Source organism: Ailuropoda melanoleuca, chromosome 4 (assembly GCF_002007445.2).
Source record: "Ailuropoda melanoleuca isolate Jingjing chromosome 4, ASM200744v2, whole genome shotgun sequence".
Classification (NCBI taxonomy): Eukaryota; Metazoa; Chordata; class Mammalia; order Carnivora; family Ursidae; genus Ailuropoda; species Ailuropoda melanoleuca.
The window spans coordinates 40,038,526-40,058,553 of NC_048221.1; the positions used below are offsets into that span (position 1 = coordinate 40,038,526).

Consider the following 20,028-nt stretch of genomic DNA (forward strand, 5'->3'; position numbering starts at 1 on the left):
GTGAGAATGATTCCATCAGGAGCAGAGCCAAGAGATGGAAAGTTTTGTTTGTTCATCATCTGTTATTGGGCACCAACTATTATTACTTCAACACTGGAAACAGAGCTCTGAGGACAGAGTTTTGATCAAAGTGGGTAAAATCTCTGCCCTAAAGGACTTTGTCTTCCAGTCAAAATAGGCTGGAGAGACAACAGTCAGATAAATGAAGACAAGTTATAGAATGTGCGGTAGCTGTCAGTGCTCTGCCCAAGAATAAAGGAAGGAAGGAGATAGACTGTCAGGAGATGAGGGATGCACTTTAAAACATGGCAGCCAGGTGGCACTGAGCTGGTATTTGAGCAGAGGTCTGAAAGAGATGAGAGAGAAAGCCACTGGATGCCTGGAGGAGCTTTCTGGGCAGAGGGAACAGCAAATGCAGAGGCCCTGAAGTGAAAGTGGAATGTGTTAAGAGGAAAATAGTATGAAATAAGTCAGAGGAGGATTTGGAGGATGGATCATATAAAGCCTTGTTGAGCATTATAAGGATTTAGCATTCATCTGAAGTGAGATGAAATGGGACATTCTGAGCATCGCTGTGGCCTATTGGAGACAAGGGTGGAAAGAGGCTGAACAGGAAGGGGTCATTGCCCTGATCCACGTGAGGGATGTTCCAGCTTGCATCAGGGTGGTAGCAGTGAAGCAAAAGACGTGGTAGATTCTTGCAGAAGTCACATTCTGAATCAGTTGCTGGGCATGAGAGAAAGAGAAGAGATGAGGGTGATTCCAAGATTTTTGGCCTGAGCAACTGAAATATTGGGATTTAATTTACTGAGATGAGGAATGTTGTAGGAGGGACAGGTTTTAAATGGGGTGAATGGGGCAGTCAAGAATTTAGTTCTAGAAATACTCAGTTTGAGATCTTACTAGATGAATCTTGAGGATGTTGGTTGAGTGCTAAATCCAGCCATACTGAAAGCCAGAATTACCACTTGACTTTTTAGTTTTACAAAGCAGAATATTTGCCCTACAAATTCTTTCTCGCAATCTCTGAACATAAAATTCTCAATACATTTCCTTTTAGAAGCCAACAAATTTCATCATTTACATGCCATCTGCAGTTTTTCCTGATCAGTGCCTTTAGATACAAGATGTTCTTAAGAGTTAGCTCTCCTTGGGTTGCAAGTAACAGAGACCCATTTTAGGTTACTTAAAGAGGCTAATTAGAGTCTAACTCAGAAATGCTTCCAAAAAACACAAGTATTTGGATGTCAAAAATTAAGTGTTCAATGGAAGCTACAGTATTTAACTTGAGAATCCTTGTATTTTTTTACATTAATCAAAAATAATCACCCAAGATCTGTATTGATATAAAGGCTTCATACTAAATTCCACAATTATGAGTCCATGAAACTTGCACATTTTAAACAAGATGGTAAAAGACTACAGTAAGTGTTTTGAATTCACATTGTTCAGTCAAGAGGAAGTATATTTGATTAATAATAGTCCTTCAGGCTGGCCTGCTTTAGATTTCATTCATCCATTTAGCTACCCACTCAGTATTTAAGGAGTGGTTCGTAGCACCATGCTGGGCACTAAGGCTGGATGAACCAGACACAGAAGGATTCTTTCCCCATAACATTTACAATCCAGAGGGGAAAACAGATAGCAAGCAAATAATCAAAGGTGTTATTTTAGTTCCTTCTGTCAGAAGCATGATGATAATTCTCTTTATAGAGATAATCACAAAAACCTTACCAAAATTCTTAAATAGGACTTGAAGCCAAATCCACGTCAAAGGTTAGGATGATTATTAAGAGCTGCCAGTAACAGTAATGAGAACAGCCTTAAAGGATTCTGTTTTACTTGCATTTTGGTATCTTTAAGGAAAAATTATTAACATAATACTGATAATTTAACACATGCTTTTTATATCCAATCTTGAATAATTAAGGATTTCAATGATCTCTATGAATTTCCCACCCAATGTAGGACATTTTTCCCTACTGACACCTGCAGATCAACTAAATTGCAGAAGTAGGAATGTATCACTTTCAGAGGGATTTTATTCAATTGTTGGAATTCCCAACAGACTACAGCTCTGTGACCAAAGGAGTCCTGTCTATCTTTAATCATCTTACCCACATCCTAAGCATGGAGCAAAAATCCCAGTAAATACTGGTGTTAAATGAGACATGGATATTCTGATTATATGGTTGAAAGAGAGGCTAGCACAATTAAGATTATGTGTAGATTTGGATGCCTATCCTGCTTAGTCTGCTATACCTAAATCATAAAAATTTCTTATTGAAATTTTATTTCATTCATTGTACATTATCATAATATTCCTATTATTTGTCCTTTCCTCATGTTTTACCAATTTGCTAAGTTCTTCACTGATTCCATGATGATGTCACACTGTCTTTTACAATCATAATTTTCTAGCAAGTAATCACATCAATTATTAAGTCAGAGGAAAGAGCCAGATAAACTTGTTTGCATATATTCTTGCAATCAGAATTTTTGATTGATGCTGTGCTTTGAATATATAAATAATTATGTATATTTAAATCTTACTAATTCAGAATTGTTACTGAGAATACCAAACATACTTAGCAAGAAGTTCTAAACACAGAATATTTTCAGTTTAAGTATTTCCAAGCCCACATATTCCTTGGTCTAACCCCCACCGTGCATTATGAGTAAGAGGTTGGGTCAGGCTTCCCCTAATAACTAGTGAAGGAAATACTGAATTATTACATGAGCTGGTTGCTTGTAAATGTATGCTATTGAAGATTTATAATGGTTTGTTGCTAAACTTTTGCTCTGCAATCTCATTATACTAGTAAATTGATAATCAAATTCTCTTTTATATAGATAGTACAAAGATGAACGTGAACTTCGCTGATCAAATTAACACTGGCTAACTAAAATCTATAGTAGTAGAATTATGTCATATATATATTTAACTTATCCACAAAGCTAGCCGATGATATTCAATTTTATATTATTGATATTCTTAGCAATTTTATCTAACAAATGTATGTTCTTATAAAAATTTGGGAATTGTATATGGATATAGAAATGCATTATAGAAATGAAGTAAAATTAATGTCTCATTCCCATATGAAGCCAGTTAAGCAAACATTTTTACTGAGAATAAATTTTGAAAACAAGAAGAAAAATAATTTTCTGTAAATAAAAGTAATGCATTATTGTGTTAAAAATATTTCATCCTTCATGCCCATTTTCCTTACCTGTACAATGTTAAAAATACTGACAGCTACTTCCTGTGGTAGTTAGGAAGTTTAAATGTGGGAACGCATGTAAAGCACTTGGGACATAGAACGTTCTTAATTGCTGTTAGCTATGATGACAACGACAAGGACAATTCAAATGGTTGCATTGCAAGAAGTTACTAACACAATACAATGATTAAAAATATACTTGTGCTATCAGTTTAATTGAAATATATGTAGGAGACTATGGAATTGCAAATCACTGATTTTCCTGTAATGTAATTCAAAGCCAAGTTATGTACAGCTTATAATTGCTGCTTGTGAATTTACCTATGAATACATAGTTAACAAAGACTCAGCTTTCAAGGCAACTGACATCGCTGGTCAGATTTTTAAAAATATCAGTATATTCACGTGGACCAACATCTTCTGATGGTAATCTTTTAATACACATTGGCATCTTTTGAAAAAGGTAGGAAAGAAAAAAAGAAGAAAATAACTCTTGACTTTCTGGTGTGAAATTTAACTTATTCACATTTACCGGAAATCCTCAAGCTTTGGAGAACTAAGAAAAAAATTGAAAGTAAACTAAGTTTATCACATTTTAAAAGAAAAATGGATAGACTTGACTCACCCCACACTAGGGCTTTTCAAAAGTACACATTGATTTTCACATGGGGTTTCCATCTAAAGATTCAAGGATATCAAGAAGACAAAGATACGTATGACTCTGAGTTTACAAGGGTTTGGGATGGGATTGTAACATTCAGTGGGCTTACTGAGTTGGGTCGTCCATTTTAAATGATAAAGAAGGCTACCATAAGCTACTTCCTTGCCATTCAAAAAATCAAATCTACGTACGAGTTTTCTTCGTGGTTGCATTCACTGTGGTGCTGAAGGGCCCAGCACCAGCGCTGTTGTAAGCCCGGACAGCTGTGTAGTATGCCAGATTACTCTTCAAGCCCCGCAGTCTGGCTGACGTCTCATTTCCCCCCACTTTCACTTTGCTTGATGATTCTTCTTCTCCATTATTCCAGTAGCGCACCTGGTGAACAGAAAAACATAGAAGATGCAAAAGGTTGACACGAAGAGTTGACCACCCTTTACATTAAGTGATTCTCATTAAAATGGGTACTATATTTATATTCATCATTTACCCAACAAATGTTCATTAAGGACCTAGTGTGTGCTAGGTGTTCCATTAGGTTCTGTGCCACAGGAAAAAGGGACTCCAGGAGGAGACAGAGAATAAACAAGTACACAAAGAAGCCAGAGAAAGTCAAAGAGAGTTAAGTGCTAAATACTACTAGACTATAGCTTATAAAAGGAAAATGAGGGTGAAATCTGCAAATCTAATACAGCAAACTGCTCCGCCTTCTCAGGCCCTAACCAACCAGGTCCAAGCTCAAACCCAGAATGCTGGCAGCTCTGCTTCACCTCCACTGGATGGTGGAGGTTTCCTCTGGGAAGAATGTGAACTGTCAGAGAAAAGGCTATCAAAAAGCCAGCTGGCCACTGGCATGTCCTCCAGTGATGGCCAGGTGTCAAGAAGCCCACCTGTGCATGCAGGGCTGCTGAAGAGAAAGGGAAAGCAGTTAACATAGTTAAATTTAAGTTATGCTAACATGTTTTGTTTGTATTTCATTATTCTGAATTGTGCAAAATGATCTGAGATGTTATATAAAGATAAATGCACATGGAGTATAAAGTATAAAAATAGGTTAATGAGAATATTTAATAAAAAAAATAAGGGTAGGAAAAATCCAATAAAAATACCTGTTTCCTGTCTCCAATTTATGCCATAAAGTCCTGCTATGCTTTGCTAGAAAGTTTGGATTATCCAGAAAGTAAAAGCAAAACCAACGCAAACTGCAATAGCAAAAGACCACCAAATGATTCTGGAAAATTACAACCATTTCTCATGCTGAGACCAGATATCACCATTTAATCATGTAAAGCAGAGGCCAGACACTTAACATCAATATGGAAGGCAGACTGGGTACATATTTTTTGCTTTCAGAAAGAAATACATATCCTCTCTCCCGTATATCTTGCAACATGTGCCCTTTCTGCCTGACTTTCATTTATCTACTCTTGATAGCAAAATATGAGAACACAGGACCACTTCTATAATTGTTTAAGTCAACAGCTTTTCGGGCACAATGAAAACAGCAGTTGATCCTTAGATATCAGAGTCACGAAGGCAATAGACCCTTACGAGGACTGCGGCAAAACAGATGACCAAGTTCCATCTTAGAAAGGGAGCCACTGAGGGAAGGTGGATCCAGTATTTACAGGTCTTCTTTTTTTTAAGGTTTATTTATTTATTGGGGGGGGTTGGGGGGAGAATTGCAAGCAGACTCCCCACTGAGCATGGAGCCCAACACAGGCCTCGAGGCCCTGACCCTGAGTTCGTGACCAAAGCTGAAATTGATTTGGACACTTGACCACCTGAGCCACCCAGGCGTCCCTTTGTTTTTTTTGTTTTGTTTTGTTTTTTGTTTTTAACAAAAGGAGAAACCATTATTTTCATGTGAAATGGCCCAAATTTAGAGTTGGCTCAATTTTTTTCAAGTCGTTGTATGGTACAAACAAAGCTTGTTTATGAGCTGCTTAGGGTAAGAAGCAGTGAGAAAAGTACCCTAGAAGTTACTGTTTTTTGGAAAAAAAGAGTAACTATAAAATTCTTTAGTTAAAAAAATTAGTAGCAAAGTATAAATCTCAGATTTTTCAATAATGATTCTAATTTAGCACACTAATATTGTACTAGAACAGTATTTTCCCTACATATATGTATGTATGTTTGTGTATATATATATATATGCATGCATATATATGTATATGTACATGTTTGTGTTTTTATTTATATTTACATTCATATTTATATTTACATATAGGACCCCTTAAATTCATGTAAAATACTATGTCCATGTATATGTATGTTTGCATTTCTCTTGGAAAAGAGTTATTAATTTTTATATAAACCTCAAAAGAAGGATATGAGCCCAAATGAGCAGGCCTAAATTGAATATGTAATTTCTACATCTTTAAAGCATTGAATTAACACTGAAACTTGATGATGACATTTTAGCAAAAAAATCCACATATCTTGGGAACCCACAGATTTATCTTGGGAAAACCACATAGATTTTATTCATTAATTAAAGATAATATACAAAATTGTCTTTTATAAAGCCACAGCCAAGTAAATTGTTAATGGATAATAAAAACTGGTACCCATTCCAATTTCAACAACTGTAAACACTAGGCAGGGTTAGGTTTAGAGGACTCCAAAATGATAAGACGCATTCCCTGCCCTTGAAAGCATTATCCACTTATTAACTAAAAATGACACATAATCACTAATTAGAATAACATGTTACAGACAGCCTGAAACTTGAGGCCTTGGCTATAGCATAGATTGGGGAAATAAATCACATAATTATGAGCTATTGAAACCCTCACTTAACAGATGGGACAGCAGAGGCACTGAGGAGTTAAGTAACTCAATCAGGGCCATCCTGTCATACACACTGGTCTCTGCTTATGGGTCATTCTTTTTCTGTTATGTCAAATTACCTGAATTTAAGTTGCCTAAGAAAGTGTTCCTCAGGTGACTGACTTAAAGAAGAAATGGAAATAATTTTTAATAGGCATAAGGAATATCTCTTATAAATTTATTTATAAAAAGTACTTAAGGTTCTTGATAGCAGTATGCTTCTAAAGTACTCCATGTACCAGAATGAGAGATTTATTTTGTATCTTAGTTTTGACACATATTAGAAATATTTAGACCATAGAGAAAATTTGTGCCAAATTGAAATGTGATATTCATTGGAATTATGTAATCTCCTTACAAAGCTTTACTTAAAAAATTGAATAAATATGCATACAACTCAAACATAAAGAAACAAAGCAGTTCATTAATATTCCCAGTTTCCCAATGAGTAGTTAATAAATTATGTCCTATAAATTTATGCTCAAAAATATTTAATAGGGGTAAATAGGTTTTGTGTTTTTTTTGTTTTTTTTTAGGAGGGAAAAGTAAAAAAAAAAGTAAAAGAAGAAAAATGAGGGAAAAGTCAAGAATGAAATAAAGACAAAGACCGTATTTTCTCCTCAGTTGTGCTTGGGTTTAAATGGTAGAAGTCTTATACCTGAGAAAACAGGCTATAAGTTCTTGCTAATTTGGGTTTTATAGACACAACCACAATGCAGGGAAGAAGAAAGGAAAAGCATCTAAAATGAAGGAAAATCTCTGCAAATATAATTGTGCAGAGTGTGTTAACTAGACTTCAATTTAAAAAAAGATATGATGGAGAACATACATATATATATATTTGTGTAACATTTGGTGGAAAAGAGTTAATATAACAATGACAGAACATGAAAGTTGCATCTGCTAAAGATGAGCAGAGAAAAATATTACAAATACATAAAGAACCCCGCTAATAAGAAAGTTAGCAGACTCAACTAGTGGGAGACTAGCTACAAGACATTGATCTCAAGTGGATCTTAAAATAAGTACATTTAAAATGCCCAAATTCACTAAAGAAGGGACTGAATCTATGTTGCCAAGAATAGAAGATTAAAAAAACAAAAGAAAACTGGATGGATTTGAAAAATATCAGAAAAATACAGCATTAACAGTCAGTGACAGAATTAAGCTGAAGACTACGTGATTGAAAAGAGAATTAATAAATCCAAAACATGGAGAAAAAAAAATAAAGATTATGAAAACAAAGTTGAGAGATACTGAAGATCAAATGAGAAGTTCCAACCAGAGTTCCAGGAGAGATGAAGGAAAAGGCAACAATGAAAGAGAACATGTCTGAGAATTTTTCAGAACTGAAGACACACATTTTCAAGCAGTTAATTCTGAGTCGGGGGGCTGTGGAATAAAAGGTAAATCCACTGCAAAAGAGCAGGTGGTAAGAATAACTTTGGTTCTCAATATTTTTCCATCACCATATACCTGAGAGTTAGAGCCCATCCTCTGGAATAGCTGTGGATCACTGTGCCTTGGTTTGCTAGTATGGAGTGTGCACCTGTGAAGAGAGACAACTGTACTTCTTGGCGTGGCAGACAGCAGGAGGGGCAGATGCCAAGCTCTGGTCACACACACCTGAGGCAGTGTCTGTCTTCGTCATCACCATAGCTCTACCACCCACAGCAAAGCCTGCGCACACTAAGCACTCAGTGTTGTTGAGTTCTTCAGTGACTTAACAAACGCAGTCTAAAATGCCTCCTTCCTTTCCACCATGGAGATTCACAGATCCCCAAACCCTTGGAATCTCCTGTTGAATGCTAATAGCTATCTGGTGGCTGCAGGCTCTTGGATAGCTTTAGAATGGAGGCTGGTTGCCAGGGGAACCAACCTGATAATAAATAGAGGGTGGGAACCTTCAACCCCACCTCCTGACCAGGGGCTAGACGTTGGGTTTCTTAGGTCAACTAATGATCGTTGATTTAATCAATCATGCCTATGTAGTGAAGCTTCCATAAAAAAGCCCTAACCTGAAGGGTTCAGAGAGCTTCTGGACTGGAGAACACACTAAGATGCTGGGAGGCTACAGCTCCTGGAGAGGGCATGAAAGCTCTGTGTGTGCCCCTTTCTACACACCATGTCTTACGCATCTCTTCCTTTTGGCCGTTCCTGAGTTGTATCCTATTTATTATAATAAATGTATAATAGTAAGTAAAGCACTTTCCTGAGTTTTGTGAGCTTCCAGTTATAAAATAAAAGTCATGGGAATCTAATGTACAACAATGGTAACTATGAAGGTAGGTCTTAAAGGTTCTTATCACACACACAATTTATAACTATATGTGGTGATGGATGTTAACTAGACTTATTGTGATGATCATTTCACAGTAAATACAAATATCAACTCATTATGTTGTATATCTAAAACTAATATAATGTTGTATGTCAGTTCTATCTCAAACACACACACACACACACACACACACACACACACACACGACACAGAGCTCCACTTGAGGAATCCTTGCTGACACACAATTACTGCTCTCTCTGGCATAACCAATCCTTCCTTTGAGCCAAAAGTCTGAACCATGACAGACTATGGACTCTGGGAAACAAACTGAGGGCTTCAGAGGGAAGGGGGGGTGGGGGAATGGGACAGGCTGGTGATGGGTAGTAAGGAGGGCACATATTGCATGGTGCACTGGGTGTTATACGCAAGTAATGAATCATGGAACTTTACAACAAAAACTAGGGATGTACTGTATGGTGACTAACATAATATAATAAAAAAATATTATTATTAAAAAAACAAAAAACAAACAAAAAATTAAGTTTACTAAAAATAATTTTTAAGAAACTATTTTAAATTTTCATTCATTTTACTTTTCCTGGAAAAATAAACTTTGAATAAGTTTTAAAAACTGATTACCCTGCTATTATCACAGTTACAAAATTACTAATTTTCATATATAATTTGATACATCTCAGTGTAAATAAATTATCAAAGTTACTAAAAAATAAAGTTGCTCAGCAAAGAATTAAAAAAAAACCCCAAAAGCCTGCATTTCATTCACTCAAATTCATTTTTGTCTGTTTCCTATTTATTTAAATGTGTCACAATTGTTTCTATACAATTTTCCTAAGTACATTTGACTCATTCCATAATGAAATTAATTCTTCGCCTGATAGTATGGAATTAGACTTAACGTGTATTTCCTTTTTTTTTTCCCAGTAGAATTTTCACACTCTCAAAAAATTACTTAAATATTTGACATCTTTTTCCATTGTAATTAAAATGTTAGAAACCAAGCACATTCCGTACAGCTGTTTAGAACAGGAGTCTGGACGAAGGTGTCAGTGAAATTAATAGTTAGGAATTTTGCACGCATTTTTGGTTATGCTTCCCTCCCACGCATTTTAAAAAATCTACTAAGTTTCCCCCAAATGTGCTAATCTATATTATTTCACAATTGTAGACTTTTGTTTCAATCACTTATCCAGGTCATTCTCCCAAATTTTATTTTTTCAAGACACATAACGGCTTTAAGAAATTGATGGTAGATACCATGCTATGACTTGGGAGCTTTTGTTCCTCTGGCACCTGCTACCCATGAACTTACTCTGCATTCTCTCTATCATGTCTGTATCTCTTGTTCCCATCCAAAGGGCACAAGACAAGATCTGAGCCTGAGTGTTACGGCTTAGCAGATGAAATAAATTGGAGCCCAGGGAAATGAGCTCCTCAACTACTACTTGGTCAAATCAGAAAGAAAATTAGTCTAGATGCTAATGATGATGTGTGCTCAGCATGCCACATGGCACATGATCAACCCTCACTGAGATGAGAGAAAAGCAGGAGCTATTAACGATTTTAAAGCCATATTGGGAGAACTGCAACCCAGAAAGTTAGCCACATGACTGGTAATTAAACACTCCGCTAAGTCATTTGTTTTTCCATGTTAGTGTTTAAATCATTACTGAACCTAAGAAAATACATATTTTTATCTTCATATAATTATATAAATTATTTCTTAAGATTCTTTCTCTTAGCTTGTTTTCTTTCTCTTCCTATTGTACAAGCAGTCAGTAAAGAAATTTTAACTAGTCTCTTCCTATTTAACAAGCACTCAGTAAAGAAATTTTCACTATTTATTTCCTTTCAACACTATATTCATGCTACATTTGGATTTAGGTTTGCTGCTCTTTTTTTTTTTTTTTAAAGATTTTATTTATTTATTCGATAGAGATAGAGACAGCCAGCGAGAGAGGGAACACAAGCAGGGGTAGTGGGAGAGGAAGAAGCAGGCTCACAGCAGAGGAGCCTGATGTGGGGCTCGATCCCAGAACGCTGGGATCACGCCCTGAGCGTGAAGGCAGACGCTTAACCACTGTGCCACCCAGGCGCCCCTAGGTTTGCTGCTCTTTATACAGACAGGCAAGATGTGATGCACCCCAACCCCCAATTAATTTCAANTGCTGGGATCACGCCCTGAGCATAGGCAGACGCTTAACCACTGTGCCACCCAGGCGCCCCTAGGTTTGCTGCTCTTTATACAGACAGGCAAGATGTGATGCACCCCAACCCCCAATTAATTTCAAGATAAGTCCCATTTTCTCATTGCCTCTCCATCTTTTTGCCTCCTCCCCCAAAGGCAACACACCAGCACCAACAGAAACAACAGCCATTGAGCTACACACTTGGATTGTGCTTAGAGTTTCTATTATTTCTTCACTGCTTTTCAAATTTTTCCTTCAAAGAAATCTTATCCCAGTGACCAATACTTAAAACAGAGAAAAGCCCAAGTCTCTTTGGGCCATTTTGACAGTAGCTGCTTTATCTCATCTTATTCTCCAATGATGCAGTGTGTTATTTACTATTATCATCTGTATTTTAACTGAGCTTTGGAGAGCTTTAATAACTTGCTCAAGGCCACACAGCAGTAAGATAGTGGAGTCAAAATTGCATTTATTCAATCAACACATATTTTTTTGCATGCCTCCTGTGTGCCAGATAGGACTCCTGGCACTTGGCATACATCACTGAATAAACAAGCAGAGTTCCCAGTCCCTGGTGGAGCTTATCCTCTATCCTAGCGGAGTTTAATGCAAGTCTGTCTAATTCTAAGACGGTGTGGACTTAATAAGATACTATGCTGGCTCTCTTTGGATTCTTTGGTTTTCCCTTTCATTCACTCATTCTCTTTCCTGACAAGGACACAAGAGGTATAATTCCGCTTTCTTATAGAATATTCTTATCAGCTCGCATTTATGCATTGCAAAATTAACATCTCTCTGCTCCCATGCTGCCAAATTTTCCAGCAATGGCTAACTTTGCCGTGGTGCTTTGAAAACCACAAAGTCCATTTACGTATATTCTCGTTTATTTCACTTAACTCTTCCACAAACTACAACCAGCTCTCGAATTATGATCCTGTCTTGTGGTTTGTAAAGGGCAAAGTTATTAAAGGGGATGTATATCTCAGTCTACTGTCTGAGGCATGCAAAATGTGTTTGTTTATTTTCTTTAATTTGATTTACCATGGAGTTTCATATTCTGCTCAGCTAATGGGAAATTCAACCTCAGTCACTGCTGGGGCTCCCATTCCCAAAACCTTGCCAAGAAAACTTAATATTACATTGATTTGATCCCTTTAGTTCCCGGAAGATGCTTGGAGAATGGGAAATCATTGATCATTGCCGAATGTGGGAAATGGAGACCGCCAGGTAAAAAAGTATGGGCCCCCCAAGATTTTGTAAGCCTCAGATCTTTGTTTCCCCCAAGGTCACCTGAAATTTCTCTTCTATTTTTTCCTCAGTGACATTTTCTTTCTTCTTACCCTCCATGATACATGGAACTAGCTCCTTAAGGGCTTGAGTTTTGCAAACAAACCTAGGAAGAAAGGGCTCTTGCAGGCATCTCCTCTTGACAGCCATCATCGACGCTCTTGAGGCAGAGAAGCTTAGAGTTGAAGAACTGCTTGAGGGTATTTACTGGGGAGAATTCCATAAATTAATATTTCTACAATTCTTTGGAGATGCGGGTTGCACTTAGGGATTGTTTATTATTATGAGCCAGTGACTCTGAGAAGCACATTAAGTGTCCAATATCATTCAATACTCCCCACACCCTAAAAAGGTTAGGCCAATTACTGCCCCATTCTGTAGGTGGGGCAAACGAGGCTCACAAAGTTGATGGACTTTTCCAGCACAGTGAGTGGCAGTCAAGACGTGGTGCAGGTTTGAGCCCAGAACTACTTCCCTTTTCATCTCCTTCCATCCCACTGACCTTTCCCGACAATGCCATTTCTCTAATCATTGAGGAGTTCGTAAGGGTTGCCCACCACCTTTCGCTGCTAATATTCACTGTCACGGACTTAAAGGAACTTTCCAACTAAATGTTCTTGGCTTCTTTTCAGGTGCTGATCAAGGCACTTTGCGGTGTTTGTGTCTTGTTTTCGTTCTTCTTTACATCTGGACAGCTCTGTCCCTGGTCAGGTTTCTCTGTGTCAGGCCCTGTGTTTCCCATATTGAAGATGTGGGAAGACATTTCCCTATGGATACCTACTAAAAATCTAAATTAACAAGATCTACTCCTAGATACTTCGGTTCAGTGAGTCCAGGGAGAACTCTGCGGGTGGGGGGCTTCATCTTAAGCAAAAATTCAGGTAATTCTGGTGAAGGTAGTCTTCTGTGCCATCTTGGAGCACTGCTGCTCTAGCCTGTCTTGTCTTTACTTTATCATTAATATTCATTCAAATCAATGTTTGGTTACCGGGAACAGAAACTCTCTAAATTCAATTATAAAGGGAGTTTACTGAAAAGGGGGGCAAGGTGACATTATGAAAAAGAATAGAGCGAGTCTACTTGAGAATTGGACAATTGTCGAAGAGCTATTCTATTTTGCTCGCTGTCTCTACGGCTCCATGGGTCCTTGTCTCTTCCATTCACTGGAGTTGTGTGAGGGTATGTCTTCTCCAACTCATCTGCAGACAAGCTTTGTCTCGCTTGCCCATGGCCTTAACTTGAGAAGCCTGAACCAAGTCCTAAATTTGACGTATCACTGCATTACACTCAGTAGTTACAATCTCTTTATTGCTTAGTTTAACGTATCAAACACGAATCTGACTAGCTCAGCTTAACTGTCTATGGATCAGGTGGCCACCCTGGCGTCATAGTTGGAGGTTATGTGGGCAAGTGGAGGGGTATATGGTCCTGGGTGGCAAATGTGCCTGCGTAAGCCTGCCACTGAATCAGGAGTTACAAGCATGAGGAAGGGGTTCTTAAAAGATGGCTGTGGGTGGGAATGAAATCAGAACTATGACTCTTACAATATCACTGTCAGAGAAGTCTTCTTAAGACTTTACTTTTGGGGTGCCTGGGTGGCTCAGTCTGTTAAGTGTCTGACTCTTGATTTTGGCTCAGGTCATGATCTCAGGGTCCTGAGATGGAGCCCCACGTCGGGCTCTGCTCCGCAGGGAGTCTGCTGGAGATTATTTCTCCCTCTCCTTCTGTCCCACCCCCTGCTTGCATTCTCTCTATCTCTCTAGGAAATCAATACATAAGTCTTCAAAAAAAAAAAAAAGACTTTACTTTTTATCTTGCCAGTTCTCAGTTCCACTGCTTCCAGTTCTAACTGTTCCCTACTAAACGTGAGGCTGAATCAGAACTGTTCTTCTCAATATTCAAAGCCATCTGTGACCTGGCTCTCCTGTGTCTATTTACAGTCATCCCTCCTATAGGAACCTTCTTCAGCAGGTAGGTCTCTACTCCTTTTACTCCTCCAGCATGCCATGCTTATTCTGGAATTTTCCATTTTCTCTGTTTGCTTACTTTTCCTTTAAAGTCCCATTAAGCCTACGAAAACTTTCAAGATTGCTCATCACTCTCGACCATTCAAACACTTCCTATGTCACTTATTCTGATCTTCATTACATTTGGTCTTGTGCCACCCTGTGCTTCAGATCTCTCATCTTATTTCTCCAGCGTTCTCTGAAGGCAAGAATTAGGTCACAGACTGAAGGCAAGAATTAAGTTATAGACAGTTATCTTCTCAAGAGCCTAAAAGAGAATCATACAATGTAACGAGGCCACCAAGAAAGCAAGACAAAGAGCTGGAGGAAAATGATTTTCTGTTGGCATAAATATCCTTTGAACTTAAATATTACAGTTCAATCTCACTCTTATTTTTCAGTTAATCCATCTAAAAGATTTGGTCCATCTGATATATGATTTCCTTCCTTAATACTGTTTTCCCTTTTCTTTTCTTTTTTTTTTTTAATATTTATTTATTTATTTGAGAGAGAAAGAGAGAGCGTGTGAGCAGGGGGAGGGGCAAAGGAGAGGGAGAAAGAGAATCTCAAGCAGACTCCATGCCAAGCATGGAATCCAATGCAGGGCTTGATTATGACCAAACTGAAACCAAGAGTCTGACGTCCAAATGACTGCTACCCAGGTACTCCACTGTTTTTTCTTTTCTATCCCAAGTTATTTTCATTCAGCTTGTTAAGTTACTCAATAACTACTGATAATTACATGGGACAATGTGCTGGAAAAATTTCTTTTTTTTTCATAATAATATTTTTATTGTATTATGTTAGTCACCATACAGTACATCCCTGGTTTTGATGTGAAGTTCCATGATTTATTACTTGCGTATAACACCCAGTGCACCATGCAATACGTATTTCAACAGAAGTAAGACTTTAGTTTAGATGTTATTGTTAAAAAGAATTTTAAATGAAAGGAGGCAAGGTACCACAGCAACATACATACCTAGTCTAATTAGTTTTAAAAGAAATTACCTCATAGCCAAGTAAATGTCCATTGCTTAACTTCCAAGGAATGGTATTCCATGACACTTCAATTTCTGAGGAAGATAGGCTATTCGCAGACACTTGAGACGGAGCTATTGTAGGCTCTGTTTGGCAACAGAAAGTGAAATACAATTATTATTTTGGTAGTTATTTTAAAAATCTATGGAAGCTCTTATTTTCAAAAAAGCACTTTAACATATTTGAAAATCCAGTAAAATAGTTTATCAAAACATTTGGCAACATAAACCATGTCTTGATCCATTTCCATGCCTTAGGAGTAGATAGGTTTTTCCTTGCTAAACAGCTACATAAACCTCTTCTTTCCTGATACGCTTTTTTCTTGGTATCTTTTCTTCCCTTTTTTCCCTTTGTTCTCTTCACCAGATCCTTATTTCTCTCCCCTTCATCCCACAGCTCCTGCTCGGGCACTCCAATGCCCACACATGCTGCCTATTTATTTGTTCGTTTGTTTGTTTAATTTTGTCTTGCCAAAGTCGTGGTCTACAGAGTTCATTTATTCAATAAGCATTTAGTTAGTGCCTGCTGTGTCCAAGGCAAGAAGAGGGGCACACTTAAATGAGATGGAGCAACTTCCAGGAGTTTACTGTTTTGAAGGAGTAGACAGACATGCACAGAACTTTTTATACAACAAATACCCTTTGTAATAAACAACTCTTAGCTTGAGGGGCTCACAGTGATTCTCCTCTCTCAGGGCACAGCTCTGAGCAGGGACTTCCCCTCTCCCAATATCTATTTCTGTGTAAAATCGTCCTTCTTCTGGGCCATGCTGATTGATAGTGAGGCAGAGTCTTGGTCCAAGAAAGGTTCTATTAGATTTTCTCTCCTGAGAATTCAAAACTTGGTTTGGACAGATGAGAAGTACTTGAGGCCAGTCAAGCCAGCCTGGCACCCTAGAGAGGCAGATGGTTTCTGAGGCCCCAGAGCTTTTCCTGTTAATGGTCTTTATGAGGTATGCTGTTTAAATGTTCCTTTGATTCAATAAATCCTAGTATATTTCCAACAAATCCTTCACTTTTTCATAGATCTGTTGAATCTGGTTCTGAAGTTTGTAACAGAAAGATCTTTACTCATCGGTGATGGCAAGAATAGTAATAGGAGGAAGAAAGTTCAGGGGGAGAGAGGGTAAAAGGCTGTGCTTGTCCCTCCTTCCAACTGTCAGCCCTCCCAGTCCAAGATTCACAGGGTAGGCAGTACCTGAAAACTCCCTGGTTAACTGCCATCCCTCTTCAGACCCCTGTCCCTGTAATGAAAATCCTTGGCTACTCCTGGAAATGGGGTCTGGCTATGAATATAAAGGCTCTTTTTGTGAAGGTTTTTCTACTACTTGTTTTTCTCTCAGAACTCTGTAGAAAAAGGGAGGACGAGAATAGTGTCTCGGGTACTAAAATTTGAGTCTTATTATTATTTTAGACATGACAACCATGGACCACCTTCTGCAATTTACTGCAAGGTCTTAGGGTAGAGAAGACACTGTTGAATCACATTGCATGAGTTCAGAATGGTTAAGAGCAAAGGCTCTGGGTTAAAATACTTGCTTGCTACGTCTGTATGGAGTTTGGCAAGTTTATTAATTTCTTTCATTAAACTTCCATTTTCTTACGTATAAATGGGCCATAATAATAGTACCCATGTGTAATTCCTCCTTAGAAAATCCAAATTAGGTCAAGTCTGGTTATGGTAAGCATTCAATACACGTTACCTCCGGTCACGCTTATTAAGTAGAACCCCATGTGATAGCCAAATTCACCTGCTTGTACCCTATAAAATGGCAATTTCATATTATTCTCTTAGTAATCATATTTTCTAAAGAGATACCATAGTTAGGGCAGGAGAAAAAGAAAGGCAGAGAGATGGCACGGGTCCAGAGCGGGCTAGAACTGGTGTATCACATCTTCAAGCCTGTACATCGCACGCCTCTGCGTGTCACACTTTTAGCCTCCCTCTCCATTCTGCTAACGTCCTGTTCTCAGGTCACAGGAAAACACTGTAAGATTTGAGATTAGGGCACTTCCAAGAGAATTTCTTAATCTTATCACCAAAAGAAAAAGGTTGTCTTGGTCCAAAAGAAGAAGCTGTGCTATGCCCTGCTTCACAAGCTGGAACTCAGAACGTACTCCTCATCCATAGATTTCAACCAAGAGTTACAACCTCCGACTAGCTACTGAGTCTTGTACTTCAAGTCAGCGTGGTTGAAGTTTATTATCTGGACTGTGCATCTAACTGTGACTTCAGCCGTTATTCTCTTGAAGACATTTATCTGAAGTCACAAAGCACGTCCACGTCAGTTTTGGGAGCCTTAGTGGTCTATTAGGTTGGAACTGATACCCAACCAACGTGGTCTCCATACCTTCTTCTGCAGAGAATACTGTTGTCACCGGGCTAAATGGTCCTTCACCTTTGTTATTATAAACGCCCACTTTAACTTCATACAGTGAAAATGGCACGATGCTTTCATTCCTAAAGACATATCTTGGGGTATCAGGAGATGTGACCACTGTCTGGATCCAGTTGGTAACTCCAAGAGGGCGGAAGGCAACAACATAACCAAAACCTTCACCATTCTGTAGTTCTTCGGGGACTGGCTACAAAGGAAAGACATATTAAATCACCCTTACACAGGAAGGCAAGGCAAAAAATAAATGGAGCTCTAATCCTTAGTCTTTTGCAAAGCCCATCACATAATAATCAACATCGCGTTAAGTGGTTATATAAAAAAAGGAAAAAGAGGTCAGTGGAACAGTCAACTGCTTTTAAAGAGACATATGCCGCTCTTTCATAGCCATCCAGATAATTAATTGGAATTTTCTAAAATTATTCAGATCTTTTGAGCATCCTGTAGCCCCAATCTAAGTTATGTGTCATAAGATATACCTTCTGTTGTATATACCTCATCTCTTGAGTCAGATAAAAATCACCTAATCCCTAATGTTGACTTTATGGAAAGAATTTACCCATTGCTATGATGATTAAGTACAAAGGAGTAAAACCATATAAAAAAAAAGTAAAAACAAAGTATTAAGGTCAAAGCTATATTTAGATCATGTCAAAACTTCCTACTGACACTCCATCATGATCTCTTAACTTTCTATTTTTCCATCAACATCTTCAAATAACACAGCCAATTCTCATGCTTTCTGACTTTAAATGTGTTAATTACGATTTTTCCTAATTACAACATAAAGCAAGAGCTGAGAGCATGGCCAGGAAGCAAGCACCTGCTGGAATCACTGGGTGTGTATCATCAGTGGGGTTACAGCTGCGCAGAAAGCCATGAGGACCTCTTGAGAGCAGCCAGGACTTGACTCTCNGTGAGGACCGCTTGAGAGCAGCCAGGACTTGACTCTCAGCCCTATGTTTACCAGTCAAATGACCCAGGACAAATTATTTAATATTCTCTATGCCTTAGTGCTTTCATTTATAAAATGTTGCAAGAGTGAAATGAAAAAAAACAAACAAAACACCAAAAGCAAAAATAAAAAAAAACCCCAGTACTGGAAACAGTGCTTAGCCTAGAGTGAGCTACTTGCACTACCACCACCTCCAGGACCACCACCAGCACCACCCAGGAGGCCATGATGGGAAGAGGAAGCCCCTGAGGGGGAGGATGCTGCCCAGACACTTACATCCCAAGTTATCACCAGCTCAGACCGGCTCCCACCTCCTCCACTGACTTCTGAAGGAGGCACTTCCGGAACTGTGTAGGTCAGAGAGACAGAAATAAAACCCTATTTGCATTTGGTAACATTTTTCTGGAAGAAGATTCAATGTTGCTTATTTCTAATATTTGAAGAACTTTGATCATTGGCACATTATACACGTGCGTGTGTGTGTGTGTCTATCTGGATCGTGTGAAACATACATGCAATATGTATATATACATATATATCTTTGAGGAGAACATCAAATAATTTATATTTGCATGAAATTATCGGATATTCACAATATGTCAAACAATAAGAAAAAATGACTCAGTATAGAGGTCAATACAACAAGGGAAAGTGATTCACCGGGGATGATGGCAAATAAATCAATCATGAACATTTCACATGTGACTCACCCACAGTAGAGATATAATTGTTGTACCAACATTGGCTTTACCTACATAAATGACCTAGACTCAAATCCTCAGATCTTGTCATGCTGTTCTTTAAAAACCTCACACAGGCATTAGATTCCTTGCTTATACTGAGAACTTTATGCTTAGCAAGTTCTATGACACGACTAGAATAGCAGTTCCTGAAAGTGTGTCTTTTTTCACAGCTGTATCCACCATATCTAGAAAGTGCTGAGAACATAGCAGATACTCCATAAATATGTGTTGTCTTTTTTTTAATGATTTTTTATTATATTATGTTAGTCACCATACAGTACATCCCCGGTTTCCGATGTAAAGTTCGATGCTCCATTAGTTGTGTATAACACCCAGTGCACCATGCAATACGTGCCCTCCTTACTACCCATCACCAGTCTATCCCATTCCCCCACCCCC

At 38.2% G+C, this 20,028-nt stretch overlaps 1 protein-coding gene across 1 annotated transcript in view; it reads right to left on the minus strand.

Annotated features, from left to right (window-relative positions):
• Positions 1-20,028, minus strand: part of CNTN3 (contactin 3) — a 331,370-nt gene that overhangs the window by 15,402 nt on the left and 295,940 nt on the right. The window contains exons 19-21 of the mRNA XM_034658650.1: positions 17,887-18,121; positions 15,507-15,622; positions 4,077-4,260 (exon numbers count right to left, since the gene is read on the minus strand). Coding sequence (XP_034514541.1) covers positions 4,077-4,260; positions 15,507-15,622; positions 17,887-18,121 — 535 coding nt within the window. The remainder of the gene's footprint in view (positions 1-4,076; positions 4,261-15,506; positions 15,623-17,886; positions 18,122-20,028) is intronic.